At 44.4% G+C, this 21,695-nt stretch overlaps 2 protein-coding genes across 2 annotated transcripts in view; one reads left to right on the forward strand and one right to left on the reverse strand.

The window, feature by feature from the left end:
* Positions 1 to 8,553, forward strand: LOC115401594 (reticulon-4-interacting protein 1 homolog, mitochondrial-like). Its single transcript, XM_030109868.1, has 9 exons — positions 1 to 588; positions 679 to 830; positions 2,343 to 2,411; positions 2,875 to 2,999; positions 3,433 to 3,481; positions 3,572 to 3,708; positions 4,202 to 4,385; positions 6,425 to 6,520; positions 7,844 to 8,553. The coding sequence occupies exons 1-9, from the start codon at positions 297 to 299 to the stop codon at positions 8,027 to 8,029; spliced, it is 1,290 nt and encodes a 429-aa protein (XP_029965728.1). The 5' UTR covers positions 1 to 296; the 3' UTR covers positions 8,030 to 8,553.
* Positions 8,452 to 21,695, reverse strand: part of LOC115401593 (uncharacterized) — a 21,459-nt gene continuing 8,215 nt past the window's right edge. The window contains exons 7-22 of the mRNA XM_030109866.1: positions 20,295 to 20,451; positions 19,967 to 20,106; positions 18,616 to 18,742; positions 18,332 to 18,367; positions 17,637 to 17,797; positions 17,361 to 17,481; positions 17,024 to 17,169; positions 15,466 to 15,592; positions 14,398 to 14,427; positions 14,159 to 14,271; positions 13,687 to 13,819; positions 12,222 to 12,361; positions 11,346 to 11,469; positions 11,054 to 11,212; positions 10,113 to 10,275; positions 8,452 to 9,052 (exon numbers count right to left, since the gene is read on the reverse strand). Coding sequence (XP_029965726.1) covers positions 8,964 to 9,052; positions 10,113 to 10,275; positions 11,054 to 11,212; positions 11,346 to 11,469; positions 12,222 to 12,361; positions 13,687 to 13,819; positions 14,159 to 14,271; positions 14,398 to 14,427; positions 15,466 to 15,592; positions 17,024 to 17,169; positions 17,361 to 17,481; positions 17,637 to 17,797; positions 18,332 to 18,367; positions 18,616 to 18,742; positions 19,967 to 20,106; positions 20,295 to 20,451 — 1,966 coding nt within the window. The 3' untranslated portion in view covers positions 8,452 to 8,963. The remainder of the gene's footprint in view (positions 9,053 to 10,112; positions 10,276 to 11,053; positions 11,213 to 11,345; positions 11,470 to 12,221; positions 12,362 to 13,686; positions 13,820 to 14,158; positions 14,272 to 14,397; positions 14,428 to 15,465; positions 15,593 to 17,023; positions 17,170 to 17,360; positions 17,482 to 17,636; positions 17,798 to 18,331; positions 18,368 to 18,615; positions 18,743 to 19,966; positions 20,107 to 20,294; positions 20,452 to 21,695) is intronic.

Here is a 21,695-nt window from a genome sequence, read left to right on the forward strand (position 1 = left end):
TCAGCGTGTTTGGTAACTCGAATGCTGTTGTGCTACAAGTTAAAAACAGCTACATCTTCTGTTGTTTTTGTCGCAGCGGCTCCCTTTTCAGTCCACAGTACAGCGGATTTAGTGTACAAACGAGTTCTTTCTTTAAGCGCTTTTGCACGTGCATGTTTCGAAGCGGTTTCCGCCTGGACGTGCTAATGTTAGCCGTGTAGCTTGTGCAGCTGCTGGTTAGCTCGGTGCTGTAAATGTCAAATTGTAAAGAAAACTGACCCCGTCCAGTGGATTCCGCCAACTGACAGACACCTCGGATGTCTTCTGGAGGAATTATGGCGTCGACCAGGCTTCTGCGGTTATTTTACGTGAAAGTGGCTGCAGGCTCGAGCAGGACATTATTAGCCAGAGCAGGCTGCAGGAGGAACTTCAGCTCTTCACCTTCAAGACAGCAGAGCTGCATGTCAGCCTGGGTCATTGATCAGTATGGCACTAATGGAGTTTTGAGATACACAGAGGAAATCAGCATGCCCACTATTAATTCCCCCAGTGACATCTTGATTAAAGTTAATGCTGCCAGCCTGAACCCTCTTGATGTATCTATGAGGGGTAAGTTCCAACTCGTGTCATCCAAAAAAAGTTCCCAAACGGATTTTGTGCTTTATTTTTTTGCTAACACACCCTCTGACTCTGTTTCAGGTGGCTATGGAGCGAAGCTGATGAGGTTACGGAGAAACCCCTTCACCGTGACAGACAGTGAGAGTGAATTTCCTCTCATCCTGGGCCGGGATGTGTCTGGGGTGGTGGTTGACTGTGGGTCAGAGGTCACTTACTTTAATCCAGGGGATGAGGTAGGTGCTTCACTGAAAACACATTTTAAGAGACATACAGACTGCCAGAGGTTGGTGTTGGTAATATGGATGTACAATATGTATTCTCTGTGTAACATGTCAGCTTTTAGGTTTCAACAGAAGCAACAGCATTTACTTTGTGGTATCAGGTCTGATCTGTAAGGGTAACCCTAAGACAAGGCAAAGTAGTTTCAAAAAAACACCAAAGCTCTCTATCTCATCTGTTGACATGACTGTGTCAGGGCTCAGCTGTCATCTGAAAACATCTCAGCATTAACATGAAGAGCTTGAGTGCCAGCACGTTTCAGTCCTTCATACAGCTGTATTCACTCATCACATGTGGGGAAAAAAAGGAATAGAAAAGCCTTCATTAGAATTATACAATGCATAATGATATTAGAGTCATAAAAACAACACAAGGCAGAAAACATTGCCTAAGTAGTATACCATAGTCAGCTCTCCTTAACATTTTAGCATGGTGTTTATTCTGTGATGTAATGTCATTAGATTTTACCTTAACTTTTGGTTTAGGAGTATTTGCACTCTAATTCAGCTTCTGTCAAATCCCAGTTGAACTGCAGGAGGGTGTGAAAATGGAGAAATTTCAGTTCTTTTGTAAACAGTCTTGCTTTGCTTTTCTGATCATAGTTCATCACCAGCTCAGGAAATATCCAACAGTTGAGAGGTCTTTGGCTGTTCCTCATTGGCCCATCAGTGTTTGATGAGGATGCATATATTTACATAATTCATGCTAATGTGTGTGAAATTATCCATCTTATCTTTGTTGAACAATAATTTGGATCACCATTATCAAGCATTACACAAAAAGAAATACAATACAAATTGAGTATTTATCATATATCTATCATTTGTTTAATATTTTGCAAAGATTTCTTGTTATTTGTGAATATTTGGTGAAAAAATTGTTCTGATCTAAAATCCCTGAACTCAATATAGAATATACAAGATGTGTAAAAGCAAATTTTTAAGGATCACAAATATCCATTTAAGAAGTTACTGTTTTGATGGAGCCCAAAATGTTCCAGTATTATAAAAGTCAAGATTGCTGATACAAGCAGGCACATTTTCTTGCTGCGCATTTTTTTTTTAAATGTATTTTGTATAAAACATCAGCCCTTTCACAGTTGAAGATTGTTTTGGATGAAATACACATACACTTTTTGTGGTGAGTCATTATAATCTGTGCACTGTGTCGTCTCCCACGTATCCACATCAGCAGCTCCCTGCAGGAAAAAATGTCATTATACAAAAAATGAAAGCAAACATAATTACATAATGGAACAATACATAAGTGAAAATGTCCACATATTCTATGCTCCTCACTGCATTCCACCAGTTTAAAAATGTCTGTGGAAATGACTAATGAGAGAAAACGACAGGAGCAGCTCTCTGAGAGCTTGATGGCTGATTAGCCAGTCGGAGTCAGCGACGACACGTAGGTGGTTAATTTTAATGCCGTTCAGAATGTTAAATGTCTTGTTTGTCTTCCAGGTGTGGGCTGCAGTTCCCCCATGGAAACAAGGCAGTCTGGCAGAATTTGTGACTTTAACAGAGTACGAGGTGAGCAGCCGTGTCTGCAGTGATTTATGATCGCCGTCCGTTCAATTCGTATTGATTCATACTGTATCATTTAATTGGAATTTCCTTAATCAAACCTTTAGCCATGTTTTTAAACAAATACGAAAGAATTAATTGGGAAGTCTTGTTTGATTTGGAAAGAAAATACACAAACTGAACAAAAACTTGGATGAAGTTCACCCACTTATGTAATCCTGCAGTGTAAGAAGTAATTAGGATTGGGGTTGTCGGGAGCAGTAGCCACTGTGGCAGCAATTATAGTGACCCACAAATTGCTCTGTGTTTTCCTGCAGCATTGCTCTTCATTTATTCAGCAGCTCAAGTTAGCTGCCCTCACAGCGGCTCTGGTGATTAGGCAGCCGCTGCTGCTTTATACAATGGAAGCACTGCCGGCATGCAAATACGTTTCACACCGTTGATGTTATCTTTTCCAATGTCTTCACAGGTCTCCCTCAAACCAAAGTCACTGAGCCACATAGAAGCAGCATCCATCCCTTATGTAGCCAGCACTGCTCTGTCGGCACTTGGTAATGCAGGTGGTCTCTGCAGAGACAGCTCTTCAAATAAAAGGCAAGCATCAGCATGATCCTGGACAGCCTTTCACCCCCTCTGCCGTTTGTACGCTGAACACGAGAGGTGTGAGTCTCTGAGTGCTCCTGTTAACCGCAATCCCCAAATTACCTTTTTCGTGTGTTTGACAGGTGTAAAGTCCTTTTTTTTTTTTTTCCCCAGCCATGCAGACTTGCACTTCCCTTCTGTAGTTGAGCTGCTTGTGGATATCATTCTAATTGGTATCGAACAGAGTTTCAAAGTTGTGTCTCTTTATACCAGAGTAAATTGGAGCTTCCACTCTTTCAGTGGGATAACTTCTACTCCTGGATATACCCTCTTTTTTTTTTTTTTTCTTCCCACCCTCGAGGCGTTTACTTCCCTTTATAGCTTCACTTAAATGAGCCCCGCACTCACTAATTGACCCACCGGTTGCTGGGATTTCTCCTCTTAGAGTTTTGATCACTGGCGGATCTGGAGGCGTTGGAACATTCGCTATTCAGGTAAGGCAAAGCGTTTCCCTGCGTGTGGATTTGAGTCTTTTAAACCCTTCAAAGGCCGCTCACTTTGTGTGTCTGTTCTCGCTTCCTCAGCTGCTAAAGGCTTGGGGCGCCCACGTAACTGTGACCTGCTCTCAGAACGCCGAGGGCCTCGTCAGAGGGCTGGGGGCCGACGAAGTGGTGGACTACACGGCGGAGGACGCCGCCGAGCAGCTGGAGACGATGGAGAAGTACGAGCCGTGGGGCTTTCGCTCGCAATACCTTGTACTTTTGTCACGGAGACAAGGACAGAGCTCACTGATTATCAGGCTTGCATTTTAGAAGCGTCGTCGTGTTTTTTTAAAGGCATCATTGGAGTCAGTGCCGGTCCAGTGAAGGTGTTAATGAAAAACAGCCATCAAGGACGACGAACACTTTGTTCGCTTCACTCCTTTATACACCCCAAACATGGTAAACATCTTCCTGTCAGCGTGGCACACCTGCTCACTGGCTTACTTTCCAGTTTCCATGGAAACCGGGGCTTAAGGTCTGAGTGGATGCCGGTTCACTTATTTCCCTGCTTCCAAAGAGAAATTAGTAAACCTCCTCTTTAGCCTGTGGATCCATGGGGCCTCTGACAATACGTACACGACCGGAGAGTTTAATGAAGCGCGGTGGATTATTCACGTTGGTTTAGTGGGATTTCAGCCTCTCTGTTGAGACTGTTTTTCTCTGCGCCTCCAGGTTTGATGTTGTGCTGGACAACGTGGGCGGCGAGTCTGAGGAGAGTGTGATGGGCCTGCTGAAAACCTGGTCGGGGGCGAAGTACGTCACACTGGTCTCACCGTTGCTGCTCAGCACCGACTCCATGGGCCTTTTAGACGGGGCCGTCCACGCCGGCTTCACCCTCCACAGCAAGGCCGTCCAGGTACGCATGGTTTAGATAAACCTAATCAGGCAAAGCGAATGTGACAGATTCCGCTCCTGTTCGTGTTCTAACGTGGACAGACTCCTTTCTCACGAGCAGAACCCATCCTGCCCTGTTGTTTATTTCACACGAGGCACTGCGCCCTGTGTTTCTCATGAAGTCATTATCCTGGGTGTGGAAGTTACTCCCAACACGACATGCCTCACTCGATCCCTGATGACGGGGAAGGACGGCAATGAGTAATGTGTGTATACGTTCTCCTATAACTGTAAATCCCTGCATAATGTCATTCAGCTATCCAGATGAATGTTTTTAAAAATCGTGCTCTTATTTGACGTTCTGTAATATCTGCCATAGGGTGTAATAAATCTGACTGGGCGTCGGGGGTGGGGGTGGGGGGGGGGGTTAGCAGTATGAGTTTGAGTCTGAGTGCTGAAGTCTCGTGTTTTAGCCTTCAGGCATAGTGTACTTGTTCCACTCCTTCAGTTTCTCTGCTAGATAGATAGATAAATAGATGAAGAAGGCCTGGAGCTGCTGTGCAGACGGAGTCCAGTTGTTCTGCGTAGTGCAAGCGTTGGTGACAGCACAGCTGGCAGCACTGGAATATGCTGCCTCTGTGCGTGTGTGTGTGTGTGTGTGCGTCCACGTGTGAATGTGTTCGCTGCTGAACCAGCAGTATTTGGTGTTTGTTCAGATTGTGGCTGACTATCTCCCCCCGGCAAATACCAGTGTTTGTGTGTTTCTTGCCAAGCCTCCGAGCCCCTTTTGTCCCTGGGAGCAGCCAGCTGGTCAGTTTGGCGGGGCTCAGCTGCAGCAGTCACACCCTCAGCGCCCAGCTCTGGACAGCGTGTCTTTTTTTTTTTTTTTTTTTTTTTTTTTTCCATCCCGAGAGATGACAGCGCAGCTGAGCCCTCTAGCGTTCAGCCTCTTGTCAGCACTCAGCGATTGGGAACATGTTTGTCTTCAAGCCGACCAGGGTCGGTTCTACCAGAGCTGAGGGTTTGGCTCAGCGTCATGACGGAATAGTATTTCACCATCAAGCACCAAGCAGGGTCGCATTTCTCAAATAGTATAATTCTTTTTACAAATATGGCTCAGATCTGTGGTTCTGAAACTATTTCTAAATGGAAATTAAATAAAATGGACAAAATTAATCTAACGATGATGGTAATATAACAGTTTTAGTCTGCGTACTTGCCCTTTTTTAAGCTGTGTGTGTTCTACATTAACACTGTGAATATCTCTGTCCTCACCTCTCCTGAACCTGCGTGATTCTGCTGGATTACAGAATCATGATCTTGAATGTTAAATGACAGAGGTTTTAAAATCCCACATTAAATTAGGACTCATTCATTTTGTGTTGCGTAACACTCCTTGTAGTTGCACTTAAATGAAGCAAACCCAGTCATTTAATTCATATTGTTCCATATTTAATGATCACATTGAGGAGATGAATACGGAGCTAAAAATACAAAGTGTCTCTTTATTATGTCACCTGTTAGTAGGTGGAATATATCAGGCAGCAAGGAAGAGTTTTAGCTGAAGTTGATGCTGTTTTTTTATGGAAATGTGTCAGAATACACAGTGCATCAGGTTATTTGTTGAATTCACAGGGTCTTGAGTTTATGCAGTGGTGCAGAGTGAAATCTTCTCAGAGAAAAATGAATATCACTCTGTTGTGATTCATAGATTACTGTTTCTTTTTTTTCTTTTTCCACTTGATTTGCTGAATATTTCATTAAATTCTCATGAAGCCCAGCTAAACATTTTAAGTGGACTAATGGTATTAGAGTAGTGCGTACAAGAGAATGCCTGTGCAAGTCTTTTCATTTTCTCTTCATATTATTCATGAGAAGTTGTCTCTCTTGTGTTTGCTAGATTGTGTTGTCATACTTGCCTTTTGAATTCAGACTCAAGTGTAGTTTTTCATATCTTAAGTCATTTTCTGACTTGTAAAAGAGATAAATTTTAAACCGTGAGCCATCTGTATGCTGTGATCTGCAGACCCTGTTGCAGCTTTCTCTCTGCTCTCCTCCCAGAACATCCTGTCCGGCGGGATCTTCTACAGGTGGGGGTTTTACGCTCCGGACGGTCCTGCCCTGGACGAGGTCAGCAGGCTGGTGGACGCGGGGAAGGTACTGGTTTCTCTTCTCTTTCGTATGATTCAACCTTCAATTCGATTCAGTTCCACGTTGATGGTATGACAGGTTGAATGTTCTCATTTGCACATCAGTCACAGGCCTCCGGGTGGAACTCAGGCCGGGTTTAGATCATGAATATTAGCATACCAGGGATTCCACACGGGCCCCCGCACTCAAGGCTCCCCTGCAGCTTTGTTAAGGAGCGAGCGCCGCGTTCCCGCAGCGCCGGCCGGTGGGTTGTCGGTGTGTGCGGCACGCCGCTGGCCGATAGAGTCCGGCGCCAGGAGGCGGTGAATGGATTTTTTTAAACAGTGCTGAGCAGCCATTAGCAAAAGCGTGTGGGACCTTTGTCCCTTTGTGCGGGGGGCTTACGGCAAGCGGCCGCATCCAGACCAGTGGCGGGAAGCTACGGACACACACGAGACCCCCCCCCACCCCACCCCCGCCCCACAAAACATCCACGCACGCTCACTCTCTCTCTCTCTCTCTCCACATCCCATTCGTAATCAGAAGCGCGGATGGTTTCCAGTGACGCCACCGCGCTCGCCATTCATTGTCCGCGACAAGAGATGCTGACCAGAATAACAAGCGTGGCTGCTTGTGTTGAGGGACTATCAGAGGATTGTTCAGCCTCATCACATTCTGAACCCCTCCCTCACGTCCTCACATTCACTCCTGTTCAGCACAGACGATGGAGCAGTCCAAGATTGTCCCGTCTGAATATATTAACCCTTTAAAGACTGACTGGTTTTCTCCATTCTTTGACTGTTTTATGTATTAAAAAGAAATGTGCTTATCATAGTCATCGTGCCAAATCCTGCCAGTGGCGACAATATTGGAATAAAAGAGCTTAATCTTGTCGTCTTTTCGCTTTCGGTGGAGAAAATTGTACTTTAAACTTTGTATTGGGGTCTTGGGTTATTAGAAAAAGGACATTGCTCTCACTCATTGTGTATTCTGTTTATTAACTTGTTCTCCAAATATTCTTAATTCCGGTGGAAGCGCCTGGTATCGGATGTGTTTTTACACTCTCCAATGCACTGGGCCCATTAGTGTTACCAGCGTGAGCTTTTACAGGAAACTATTCCCAACTGTGTTCACAGTATCACTCAGCATCAGCGCTCATTAAAGTAAATTGAACCCATTCACTTTTCAAGGCTGATAAAACAAAAGCTAAAATGTATTATTAAAGAGCTCCCCTCTTATGAGGTAAAAGACTCGAATCAGACCTCCTGACATTTCACACATGCTGCACTTTTAATCACACTTTCCTGGCTTTTTTTAAAAAAAATAATTTTTCCCGTTGTCTCGTCACAGATCCTGCCGGTTGTGGAGGCACAGTTTCCGTTCACCCAGGTGCCGCAGGCCTTTCAGAAGCTGGAGCAGGGCCACGCCCGAGGGAAGACGGTAGTCCAGGTGTCCGAGGAGGAGGAGGACGACGACGGCCAGACCGAGGCTGCAGACTCGGAGCAGGAGGCGCAAGAAACAACCAAAGAAAACTGAAGAGGGGCCAAAGCAGGTGTCAAGAGCGTCACTCCTGATCCCCCTCACCTCCTCGAGGCGACATCTAGCTGTGGCGGACTCTGTAATCCACAGAGAGAAGGTTCTGCTGGTGCAGCACGACCTGTGCTTGTAAAGGGAGCTAAAGGTTTCTGGGTCCGGAGTTTTTATATGTCTGATTTATGCTGCTTTCAAATCAAGCTGAAGTTACTGTAAATACCAACGTCTGGATAATAAATACCTTTCGGGTCAGCTTCCAGCTGGTAATGAGATCCAGGTTTGTGGATAACCTTGAGGTTGGAACAGACATTGGTGCCTGCATGCTTTGTTTCTTTTGCGTACTTAAGCCATTGGTCGACTCCCATCACCTTGTATCTTATTTTATGCGGGTGCCAGTTGTGAGTACAAATTAGCCATCTGTACAGTGTGTTTCAGAAGTTTATTGACAAAAATAGTGTTACGGTTCTGAAAGCAAAACACTTTGTGTTGTATACTTTGGAATAAGAAAAATAAAAGCCACAAGAGATGGTGTGTGTTTCTTTCTCCTCATGCATTCAGCGGAAAATAAAGCAATATATAATCAATAACATGACATTGCATAGAGAGATTCAAAGTGTTAACACTGTTTATAATAATTAAGATCAGGTAGAGACAGATTGTTCCATGAAAAGGCAAAATGTAAACTGAAGAAATCTGATAACAATTTCAAGTTAAAGAAGCCTCTGCTTGTTTGTTCAGTGAGTTCGCAGCACGTTCTCATGATCCGAGTCATTTCCCTCCAAATTGACCTCTTCATTGGACGCTTATTACTTCCTCCGCAGCAGCAGCAGCAGCAGCAGCAAAACATTGAGCTGCTCCAGCGACATCCCCGGTTTGCCATCGGATCTCCAAAAAGTCGTACCTCTTGATATCCAGGATCCAGTTCAGCAGCTCGTGTTCACAAAATCTCCACAGCCCACCTTTGTTGAAGTTTATTTGGATCAAGTGTGTTCAGAATCACTTGGTTTTTGTCGTAGTGGTGGCCCCCTGAAACACAAAGTTTTTATAATTACTGGTAGAATAGACTGCAAATCTGTTTCAGTCCATCTATCCATGTTGTATACTGCTTCAGCCAGTTCAGGATCATTGGAGGTTAAAGTTGATATGCAGTTTTCATCACAGGCCAGATGCATATTTCCTTCATCTGAAGTCATAAATTATTGAGATCAAGCTTTATTTTATTATTTTAAGAGAGTACACAGTGCAGAGCTCCAGCGATCCTTTGCGTTTGTTCACTTGCACCACTCAGTCCACAAGGTGTCACTAATTGACAGTGATGAAGCTGAAGTCTGAGCACATGCTGGGCTTTTTTATTTTGCCAGTTCTCTGCTTGTTGTTGGGTGTTTGATACAAAGTGGCATTTTTTGCAGCCTCCTGATAGAAATGTTTCACTTCGGAAAAAAAATAAATAAAAAGAAGCAAATACTGACTGCTGAATTCTCAATTGAGCATATTTACTCCTTCCCACATGGGTGGAAAAACAGTAATGTCTGTTGAAGTAGTGATCTCTGTCCAACCAGTCTGGCCGGCCTTAATAAATGTAATATTTCAGTATATAAACCTGAACCTGGACGTCAGAATCCAAGCTGAAGTGTTGTGTAACTGACATTTGAAGCCTCTGTGGCAAATTCATCCCACATGTTGTGTGTACACAAAGCGCCTGCCTGCACTCACCTTGCCTCGTTCAGCAAGTATTGAGCAAGAGAGGATTATTTTCAGGGGTTCCTGATGTTTGGTGGCCAAAATATTACACACATGCTGTTTTAATAAAATGTAGTTCGACACAAGTAAGTAATCTATTAAAAACTAGAATATAGAGCAGCTCCTGCGATGGCCTGGCGACCCGCCCGGGTTCTACCTTGCCCTTTCCCACAGTAAGCTGGGATTGGCTCCAGCGCCTTGCTGCGCTGCAAAAGGATTAAGTGGTATAGAAGATGAATGTATATTCTGCTCATACACGTTAGATTCACCCAAGCTTATAAGGTCTTTTGGCTCGGAACACTGAGGAGAGATTCTGATGAAAAACCCGCCAGATATCAGCTCTTACCTTTGATTTCCAGGACCAGATCGGAGGTGTGGGTGTAGCGGACGAAGCCCTCGGGGGTGATGCTCCAGCGCTGGGTCTGGTCGGCCGTCTCCGGGCTGAGACCCAGGCGGCTTCCCGCCATCGTGACACTGCCAATCGGACTCAGGCAGCACTCCTCCATCATCTGAAGAACAGAGCGCGAGAGATGGAAAACAAAAAAAAAAAAAACAAAAAAAAAAAAAAACTCAATTTACTTTTTCAATTTCCCTCCAGATGAGGTGGCGATCGGCTCTCGTGCATCAGAGAAAGACACACCGGTTCCAGAAAGGACGCATTCCGAGCCCATTCTCCAGCGTCCTCTCACAATCCGAAGACATCCTTGTTAGATTAATGTGGATGTTATATTTGTAGACGATTGTGTAACTCTGATTAAAACCTAATAAGGACTTGGTGTAACCGGTCTTTTTTTCCAGTACAAGCTTGGATGGGCTTCAGGCCTCATCACTCTAAATTGGATGAAGTGTATTGAAGACGGAGGGCAAAATGGATTTTCCATGTTAAAATCTGTGACCGGATAGATGTTTCACTACTTGAAAACATGTCCTCAATTTACTGCTATGTCAGTGTTAAAAGTTCTAACTTCAGCTTCCGGTCTTAAGACTTAACTCTGATCCACCCTTCCTGATTAGCCTAATTTTAGCTCTAAGGACTGGTTTGCTTGTGTTCGAATTGTGAGAAGAAACAGAAATTCATAAATCCACTGCGAGAACAAGCAAACTCGTCACAAAACATCAGATGACTCAGAATAGAACTGGAGTTTTTCTAACAGTGAGGCTGCAGCGCTGTCCACTACACGTGGCTACATGGACCCTAAGTGATCAAATTAGGTAAAAAAATCAGGTAACCGCGTTGGAACTTTCAGTCAGGTAAAGAGAGAAAGCGCTTTATAGGTATCCCGGCACCTTGCAGTGAAGATGTCCGTTGTGGTAGAACCAGATCTGTTCAAACCCGCCCGTCTCCTCCTCCTCTTGTATCCGCATCAGCTTGACGTCGCCCAGCTCACCGTTCACCGACAGCATCAAGCCCGTCTGCTTGTTTCGCAGGCGGAAGTGAACTTGTTTCTGCGTGGAAAACATATAAAAAAAGGCCACGCTGAAGTTCAAAGCTTAAACGGCAATAGTTTTTCAGTGCAGCACATAAAGGAATATATTCGATGAGTTCTCGTGTTTTTCGCAGCATCGCGTTAGCCTTTACCTGTGTCAGAGGGCGAAGAGATCCAATCTTGTTCCAGCGGCTGAACTCGTGCCAGTTGAGCACCTCACCAGGTTTCAGCAAAATCTGAGCGCCGCGATAGTTGATTCCCTCGTATAAAACCCATCTGAGGCAAAACACACGACGAAAACAGAGTCAGCAACACTTTCTCATCGGATTTAGATAGATACTCTTCCAGACTGTTTCTGTATACATGCATCGTTTCCTGATTTAACAGTCAACAAGTATTAAGTAAGATGTTTGAAACAAAACATCCTTCATTTATAATCTCTCTTTTGTGAGTTTTTCTGTTTCTTTCTCTGAGAGCGGGTCTTTAAAGCAACACCTGGAATCCTCTGAAGCACGCTGAACTTCACCGCCGTCCAATTTAGCTTTTAACTCCGGGCTAAATGCTGCGGCAGGAATGTGTCGCTCCAGAGACAGCTCGAACCCCTCTGCGAGCCTCGTATTTCCTCGGCGTGGAACTCACACCCACAGTCTGAATTTTGCACATCAGCAGCAGATTTCCATCATTCATCCATCTTGTCGGAGCTGCCACGCTGCAGCACCAGATGTGCTGAACCTGCATTCTCTCCCTAAACTTTCAGCAGCGATAAAACATCGTGCCAGAGCTTAGAGGCCCAAAACTGCTTTGCTTAAGGGAACTCCAGGAATCCATCTTTCTGTGTTTAAACAGTTCCGGCAGATCGCTACCGTCAGTTTGGGAAACAAAGACGGCCACTTTCAACCTTGAAGATTTCTTCTACTTCTAATTCAGCAGCCTGTTTTGTCTGCGTGAAATGAAGTGGTAACACTTCGCGGATGAGCAGTCAGAATCGGTGGAAGCTTTACGTCGGCTGAGCGGCGGTTTGTACTCACATGCCGCCCTCCACCAGCACGGACTGAACCCGGGCGCAGCCGCCCGTAAACGGGAGGTTGACTGATCCGTCAGTGAGGACCACCCTCTTCCCCCGCAGGCCGCATCGCTCGAAGAGAGTGATGGACGGCAGCGAGAACTCCTGAGAAGAGAGAGAGAGGATGGATGAGCGCCGACGGGTTGAAGACGGAGGTTATTTTGAAGTTGCCCTGGAAACGGAGCACACTTATACCTTTGTGCTTCCTGCCATTTTGGCATTTGGGTAACTGTCCTAGATGGGTTATTTGTAAAATTGAAACCCATTTCAGGTGACGCGGTGGTAGTTTCTCTGTAAAAACCATGAGAGCCTGCTGATCCTGATACAACGTGAACCCGATCCAGTCATTTTCAGTTCAAATAACGTTAACATACAGTGTCAGTGATATGGAAATAATTGTTTTAGGCTAAATAACAACAATCTTTCACACTAAACTCTTGAAACGCTTATTATTGAGAGAATACTCGAAGCATCAAGCAGAAACCGGATGGGCTGAAAATAGATTATTCTGGCCTGCTGTGTGTGTCATTATAAAAATTAAAAGCATTTAATCACAGAAATGAACATTTTAATTGTGTGGAAATGATTTCTGAGGACTGGGGGAGACATTTGTAATCAGCAGAGACGGTTATGTGCTTCACAGCTGATAGGGAGAATATTTCTAAAGCAACTTCATACAGCTGGCTCATTTCTTGACTTTATTTCCCACTACTCTTCTCCGTTTTTCCTGAACTTTTAGTGTCGCGTGTGTATGAAAGATTAAAAAAAGACTGAAACTGAGGTTGTTAGAATAAATACACTGTTGCATTTCAAAATAACATCCCCACGTTTTTGACAAGCTTGCATTAAATTGCATGCAGATGAGAAACGGAGCACAAAACTCAGCCCACAGGATGTCCTTGCATGGAAAAAAAAGAAAATGAATCCTGGGGGTTTCACTGCTTTAGTCACAGTCAACAAATCACAGCAGTAAAATGCGAAAACCGAACGGTAAACGTCGGGAACGGCCGTATTTATCCAGCGGTGAGAGCTGGGTATCTCCTCACCAGTGAAAATGAATTAGAATGAAAGCCACACTCGGTGGGTGTCGGTGAAAATATACTGAAGGCAGCAGAAATTGAGCATCAAAGGAAGCAACGGGCTGTTTCCCAGGTTTATATTCAGCTTTTTAAACAAAATTAATTCATTTCATTCATTTATGGGTACTTCTATAATTTTGTAATAATTCTCTGGACTGAAACTCACAGAGAAACTACTCAGTTGTCGTTATTTATGGGTTATTGTGGCATTTCTGTGACGCTGAGGCCCTGTGTGGCTGAAACAGGAGCACAGAACGAGTTTGGCACCCCATCTGTTTTCAAAGAACTGAAATGACAATCACCCACCCCCCCTGAAAAAAAAACAACAAGAAAAAACAACAACAGACTTACAAATCCAACAGGCTGCAGCGACAGGATGGAGGCGTTGGCGTTGACGCAGCCCATGGCTCTCAGATCTGGGTAGCTCCCCTCTTCCAACACGTACACTTTACCAGTGAAGTCGCTGCCCTCAAACGCCAGCCAGCTGAAAGACGATCACATTGCATATGAGTAAGGAGGGTAGACAAAACCTGACACATTCTTCTGTGCTGAGAATAATCTGCAATGTGTGCGACATGTGAGATTATTCCTGCATAAAGGGAAGAATTAAACCAATTTGGACGCCGAAGCGATGCACCATCAGCCATATGGAGGCTGGAGCAGCAGCAGACTGAGTCAGAGCCTTGTTTTTTTAAAAAATGAGCAGCAGCAGCCACCTCGGGAAAACTAATCCTGAAGGTTTCTCTGGGAAGGCTGGCACGACGGTGACTCATATGATATCAAACCTTACGAAAACACGCAGTGTGTGTGCCGTATTACTCACCTGCCAGCCAGCACTTTGCAGGAAGCCACGGAGAAACCGTCCTGCGGGGAGGCAATGCTGTCCTCCAGGGTGAGGACGGAGCCTTGAAAGCCTGGATTAGAGAAAAGCTGCACCTGCAGCACACAGCAGGACAATACAGTGAGTCATCCACCGTGAACTTCCCGTGCAGTTTATTAAATAACAAGGACGTCACAGCAGGACCATCACCATTATCGCTTTCGTCCTTTTCAATTCCCTACCTTGAACTTGGCCGTGTTCTCGAAATCATCCTGGAATGAAGCAAACAAATCATTAGTTCATTGATAATTATTATTGATTTATTTATAAATGTACAAATTTGCACATTTTGTCAAATCCCAGTACAAAACATGCTTTTTTTTTTTTTTTCAAATGAATTTGAAAATCTAAGCACAGCAGAAAGAAAATCGCACAAAAACCCAGAAGATGAGACGCGCCGTGTCGTTAGCCTCCTGCTGAGCAAAGCTTTTGTCCGTAAACAAGAAAGGGTATTCTAGTAGGAGTTTGAGGCTTTTCCTTGGGAAATGGAAAACGGGTGGCCAGGTGATTTTAAATATGCTTCAACAGTTCAACACTGTTTCACTTTATCATATTATGACAATTAAATTTACATCACATTCGGTGCAGCTTCTGGTCTATTTTTGATCATTCATAAATTCTCTCACCGCAGTGAGAGAAACAGTCATGTCATTTCTAAATAGTGTTTTACAGTTTAAAACAAACAAGCTGTGTCGTTTGAGCTCAGCTCTTAGAGAGCTGTATTTAAGTTTACATTTGGATTTGCAGCTTTAGTGGGGAAAGCTGGACTCCGACTTCAGAGCCAAGCTGGCGGACTTTCAGTGCAATCCTCAAAAAAGAAACAACTCCGCGATGAGTCACGTTTGTGATTTGAAATGTTTTCCCTCTCAGTCTCATGACAAGCGTTTTCCTCTCCTGACACGGGAAGAGTTTATTCTTGATTTGGCGGCGTCTCACGCTCCCAGAGACAATCTGCTCCCCGCCGCCCCTGAGATTCCTCAGCTCCGTCTTACAGTTAGATTTTGTCACAAGCGTGAGGGGTTGTGACTGGTCACATGAAATGAAATCATTTAAACGGGACTGCCAGAGGAAGCAAAACAGCACACACACACACACACACACGCAAAAAATGACATTAAAATAAATGTGCAGCCCATACAAACACGCCGACTGCTGCAGTGTTTAAATGTCACACAGCATAACCGCACATTTCTTTCCACCCAAACAAAACAGCAAGATTTTTTATGATTTTCTGAGTCGCTGGCTCTTACCAGCAGGACGGGCATCGTGGAGCCCAGTCTGTGCTGCTGCGCCCCCCAGTCCTCCGGGCTTCCATACAGGCCTTTCTCCAGGACGTAAAGCTCGCCGCAGAAGCCCGGCTCTTCAAACACAACCCAGCTGGATGGCGAGCAGGAGCAGAGGAGGAGGACAATCACCATTTCATGTCGCAATTCTCTGTAGTTATTTCATTTTAATTGGTCCGGAAAAAAAGAGTTTCTCATCTCCCAACAAGGAAGCCACAAGAATCTGCTCAAAGAGGCACTGAATTATCACGTTCGTGTGCCCACGAAAAACCAAAGCTCATAATAAGTCTGCATGTGACTGCATCTCAGCACGCTAACAAACATCTCTCGAGTTTTCCAAGTGACAAATAACTGCTAAACTAGAATAAATGATCAATTAATTTTTAGTTTTGTTTGATAAGTTGAAACTGCACTTTCCCCAGTGGAATTTTTTACATGAGTACTTGTACTTCTATTTAAGAAAAGAATGGGGAAATTTTTCACAGTTCTGTTTTTTTTTTCTTTTTCTTTTGACTTTCCCTTGTTGCTAAGAATGTGCCATGACTGTAAAGATACAAACGAACATTTCCCAGCAATGTGAGCATGAAGAAGACTGACAGGGGAAGCAGCGCCACATGGCTGAGCCTCTACTGTCTAATAACAGGCCGGCAGCTCCTCGTTTCAGAGCTGTGTTCCTCAGAGAGAAGAACGAAATGTTCCCCTCGACGCTGTTAACGCTTTATTAGCGTCTCTCTTGGGGGGGGGGGGAGTGATCAGCAATACATGTTCCATCTGTGATTATTCTTATTTGCTTCAGATTTCCTTCTGCGTCCTTTCAGAGAAGCATCAAGAAATTCGAATGTGCGGAGGAAGAACAGCGATCCTCGTTAACAATGTTTGGCATTTGGTCCGCCTCGTTGTGTGAATTTCACTTTCAGGTCAGCGTGCAACGACAGGAAACAACAGACTGAACACGGGAGGGCTGGGCGATCTGTCTTGACTTGTCGATGTGGGTGCAGCAGCCTGAGCACCAAACACCTGCACAGCTAACGACACCGGCAAACCACAGAGGACTTCGCAGAAGCCGGAGCCTCCAAACGATCAGGCCGGAGGCCATAAAGCATCTGAAAGCATGCATGTGGTCGGCGGGGGGCTGGCCAGAGGACGATCAGCTTACTTCACTCAATTTCATTATGTTTATACTAGATTTTACTCAGTTCTGGAGAAAATTAAGTCTTTAGATACTATACACACTGGTTTTCTTTAATTTAGTGCATTTAGTTTTTCAAAATAACAGCTCTTATATATTTTAATATCTATAGGAATATGCAATATGCCTGTCAAAATATTGCTCCAGCAGTTTATATCACTAAGAACTTTACTATTATTGCTATTTATATGTCCTATAATGATGCAAACTTTAAAAAACTGCAACTCGCTGACTGCAATAATCCCCTCCACCAGTGAGAGTGATAAAATTCATGAGCAGTGGCCAGTGTAAGCTTCCCCGCTGTCTTGCAGGCGGTTAGCGACAGGTGTCACTTACACTCCGCTGACGACGTCGATGGACTGTGTCTTCGTGCCGTAGCCCGTGTCGTCCATGTTAATAACAGGCACCGACAGGTCGATGTCCACTCCCAGCTTTCCAAAGTCTCTGTCGCTGAACATCTTCACATGTGGAGTCATAAAATCCTGCAGGAGGAATTAAATCACATTAGGACGATTGCATAAATATTCAAATCTTGTCATTCGAGTATTATGAATTAGTAATACAAATGTAAATCTTTTCACATTCACGGTTGCTGAGGTTGTAAATCAGAGGTGATCTAATCCGTGCTGCTTTTGAAGATGTGAGCTGTGTTTGAGCGGAGTTCGATACTCACAGACAGAATTGGACGCAGCGACAGCAGCTCTGAGCCTCCCCAGTCATTACAGTCCAGATATTCCCCTTCTTCCAGGATGAACTGCTGGCCCTCAAACCCAGGCTGGCTGTAGCCTACCCAGCTAGAGAGTAAAAAACAAAACAAAACTTTTGTTAGTTAAAGTTGTATTTGTAGATTTTTGAAGAGATCGAATAACTTTAAAGTTCTGTTAACTGTGGCAGGACTGTGACCGAACTCGACCCTATGCAAGGTGAAGCAAACAAAAAGGAGGCTCACAATCCTCCGATGATCTTCAGAGATCCCACAGACTTCGGCTTGTTTGTGACAGAGTTAGCTGCGTCTGTGGCCGTGTCTCCTTCGCCCTCGCAGAAACTGAAAACGTCGCTGTCGATTTCCGAGGAGCAGCCTTCAAAGCCTGGCTTCTCATACGCCACAGCCTGGAAACAGAGAGAAAAGAAGGCTTGCATTAATCTGAAAGCATGATTGACTCTGTGTGAGAAACGCTGAAATCCGCTACACCTTCTTCTCTTGAGGTCTTTAATCTTCCCTAGCGATCACTCATCAAAGCCTTTTCACGTATATAAACATGAAGAAGTGAAATTGTGAACAGAGGAAATATGAAGAAATATGAGCACTTCAGTGAGTCTCATCCTGAATGACCAATCTAAAGACTGAAAAAAGCTTTTATTTTTAACTTTGAAAAGGACAGCTCCCAAAGCGAGCCGCTGTCAGACTGGTATTTCCTTGACATCACATCTAATTCTGGCCGAAAACAGAATAAACACACAGCTGACGAAAATAAGTGGGTCATTGAAGGCAACGCACAGCTCTGACAGGCCGGCCGTCACACAGTTCTGCTGATAAACAAAGCTTGGTGGTCACAGTTTATCATTCGGTTACTTATAAACTGACAGACGTGACGTTTTATTGCCTGCGAAAGGTGAACTCAGAATAAAGGAGGCTGTATATACCTTGACTTCGTCGGGATTCTCCACTTTCAAACCACCCTGGAACAGAGAGATTGCCGTCATTAGCAACGTTTTTCTTGTCCACTTACATGCAAAAGGCAAGACTTCCAGTTCTCAGGAGTAAATGAGGAAATTAAAGGTACAGCAATCAGTCTTCCAGACCCAATGATTTTGATTTTGGACCGAAGTGAGGAATCAACTGACTGGCAGCCTGAGAGCGTTGCTCAGAATACTGTAGCAAACAAACTCCTTGTCTGAAGCTGTGGGCATCTGATGCACAGATTTACCATTTTCAGCGGTCTGAGAGATCCCACGAATGGCGACGGAAAGCCCCAGGACTCAGGGACAGGGTACACTCCTCTTTCCAGCACCGCCACCATGCCCTGAAAGCCCGGGTCGCTGCACACAAGCCACCTGCAGGAAGACAGAACGCCCAAAAAGCGCATTAATTACTGCGGCAAACAGTCTTTTCACATTATGCAAACCCCTATAAGTGCTTTTAAAATTGCTATGTGTCAAGACCTTCAAATGCGGTGAAGCGTCAGCGACAAATAAAAAAGAGAATAAACTCACTTTAGGCTTGTTTTCAGCAAATAGAAATCAACAGCAACTGTTTTTTTTTTCACTGAGCAGACAGCGATGATTAATAACGTTCGCTCTATGCATTCAATATTAGGTCAAGACAGCCTTTTATTTGACTTTAATGATATAAGTCTGCCTCAAGCACAAGTCATGCAGCGAGAGCCGAGGACAAAAAACATATTTGTTTTAGCATGAAATATCTTGGGAATGCAACGCTTCGCTTCAAAGCATTTTTCAGCACAGTTCAAACGTGGCGTGGGCAGCCTTTGTTGGAGCGATGCCCCCAGCTCTGGCATTCTGAGCCATTGTGAAGCAGCAACACAATGCCTTTTGCTAATTATTACATTTGAGCCCCTGGCAGGAAAAATAAACCCAGCGTGTCTGAGGAGGTCCTGAAAAGGTAAACGCCATCCTCATCATGTTAAAAGTCAAAGACTCCAAACCACATCTGATCACAGCCGCTTTGGAGGAGCTGCTGCAGCAAAATTCATTCTAATTTTCTGTTCAGCAAAGACGAGCTGGCACCTGAGAGACACCGCTTTTCTTGAAATGCTCCTACAGTACTGACTATGGGAAACGAGAAAAGTTGAACGTCACTCGTTCCGTTAAGGGGCAGGGCACAAAATGTCCTGAATGCCTGCAGCTCTGTGTCACCAGGGGAAACATTCTCCTGTAAGCCAGATTCCCTCCACACCTTTGTCTGTTTCTGAGTCTCCACCTCTCGACACCGCTCACCATTTGCCCCCACACCCTGTCTCTCTCCCTCTCTCTCTACCTCTCTCTCTCTCTCGTCTAACATGCAACAGCAGGACCGACATTCCTGAGCAGGCAGACGAGTGAGACACAAACCGACGACAAAGATAAACACAGAAGAGCCCAGTAATGATTATTATCTCTCAGCTATTTGTCAAAGCCAAACACCGGAGAATGTCCGATTTAAAAAAGAAAAAAAAATCTCGCTCTGCATGGAGCCCGGTGGGTTTCAGCTCGTTTCAGTTCTTCACTTCACCCGTGACTCCTCGTGATGAAACCTTCTCCAGACGCGAGCGTACTTACACCCCAGAGTGCACTTGGATGGAGGCGGTGTTCAACGGGATGCCGAAGGAGCCCGTCTCTATCGTATCATCGTGGTACGGCGTCACTCTGCCGCGGCCCTCCGGCTCGGTAAACAGATCAATATGAGGGATGCTGTAATCCTACAGAGAGGGTGAAACAAACACGGCAATTAGCGGAGATTCACAACAGTCTTTCGGTAATTCCCTCCAGTGAAAACAAGTGAGAGCTTCCTTTCCTGAGACTCATTGTTTTCTAAGGCATGGACTGAATATCAACAAGTGAAGGTGATTTAAACTCCAAAACAAAGGGGAGTAATGAGTGCACTCACCCTGACAGCAAGTCGAATCGAGCCAATCAGCATTGGCGGGCTGCTCGCTGGATCCTTCTCCGGTCCAGGCTCTTCCCACATATTCGCCAGCTCGATGCCCCCCTCCTCCAGCGCGACGGTGCGCCCCTGGAAGCCCGGCTTCTCATAAAGCAGCCAACTGTGGGGCAAACAAGGCTGGGTATAATCAGACTGCAGAAGCAGCAGACGAAACGGTCGGAAGTAACTAATGAGAAGTATTCATGAAATTTGTGGTTTTCTATACATTTTGAGACATGAGTTTTGCGCATTAATATTTCGCACAGGTAAATTGACTCAAATGTCTATAAACGTTCATTAGAGAAAGCAATCAGCCAGACTCATAGATAAGCAGGAGGCTTTTTTTCTTCAATTTAGATTCAAAGGTGATTGAAGTTGGAGGCACCTTTAAGATAAGATAAGTCCTGACTGTGTGGCAATAGCAGCTTAATTTAACGGAGCCTCGCCAGACTCATGCAGACTGGCTTCAGGTAGTCTTAGTTAATTACTTATATTCAGATTTAAGATGCCCACAGTCTTCAAAAGGACCCTGAATTTACTTTCTGCCAAGATAATTAAGTGATTTCTGGTCCCACCTGCTTGGATTTAAAAGTTAATATTTCGGTAAGGAGAGGCTGGAGTGGAGTTTAGAAGTAAGATTTTAATGTCTGTTGTATGAATGAGAAAACAAGATCGAGCCGTGTATTATATTTCGATTTCTTAGATGGCAAAAGTGGAAAACAGACTGTTATAATAGTCCAACCTGCTAGAATTGAGAGTGTGAATGAGCTCCTGTTGGTCATAATTGGACATGAGACCTTTAGCTTTTAGAGTATTTGTTCCAGATAATGAAACGCTGGTTTAATGTGACTGCTGAAGGTCAGATCGGAATAAATTAAGACGCCAACATTTCTTTACAGCTCTGCAATCGAGTGGAGAAATACCACTGACTTATTTTCTTCTTGTTAGTAAGCGTACTGATTTCTGTCTTTTTCAAGACAAATTAATTTACGAAACTCTCCAAGTTTCCTTTTATCAATGAATCATTTACACTAATTCAGCTTGAATGTGATTTTTTTTTTTTTTTTTTTTGAGGGACTGTGGGTGGTAATTTTCTAAGAATTGGAGCACCGGTTTACTTTGTGCTTGTGCACAAGAAGGAAGAAAAACAAACCCGGTCATAAACACACAGGCGGCATGAAGCACACCGGTGCCAGTTTCACACTATTCTCATGATTCGCAGGTGACGGTGCCATGACAAGTCAGACTAGAGGCGAGGAAAGGTGTAGTAGTTCTGGATGAGGACTGCATATCAACAATAGCAGATTTCTACAGAGATGAGGTTTGTTTTTATGCACGCAGATACAATCTTTCTTTCTCATAAAT

The sequence above is a fragment of the Salarias fasciatus genome, chromosome 15, assembly GCF_902148845.1.
Source record: "Salarias fasciatus chromosome 15, fSalaFa1.1, whole genome shotgun sequence".
In the NCBI taxonomy this organism is placed as follows: Eukaryota; Metazoa; Chordata; class Actinopteri; order Blenniiformes; family Blenniidae; genus Salarias; species Salarias fasciatus.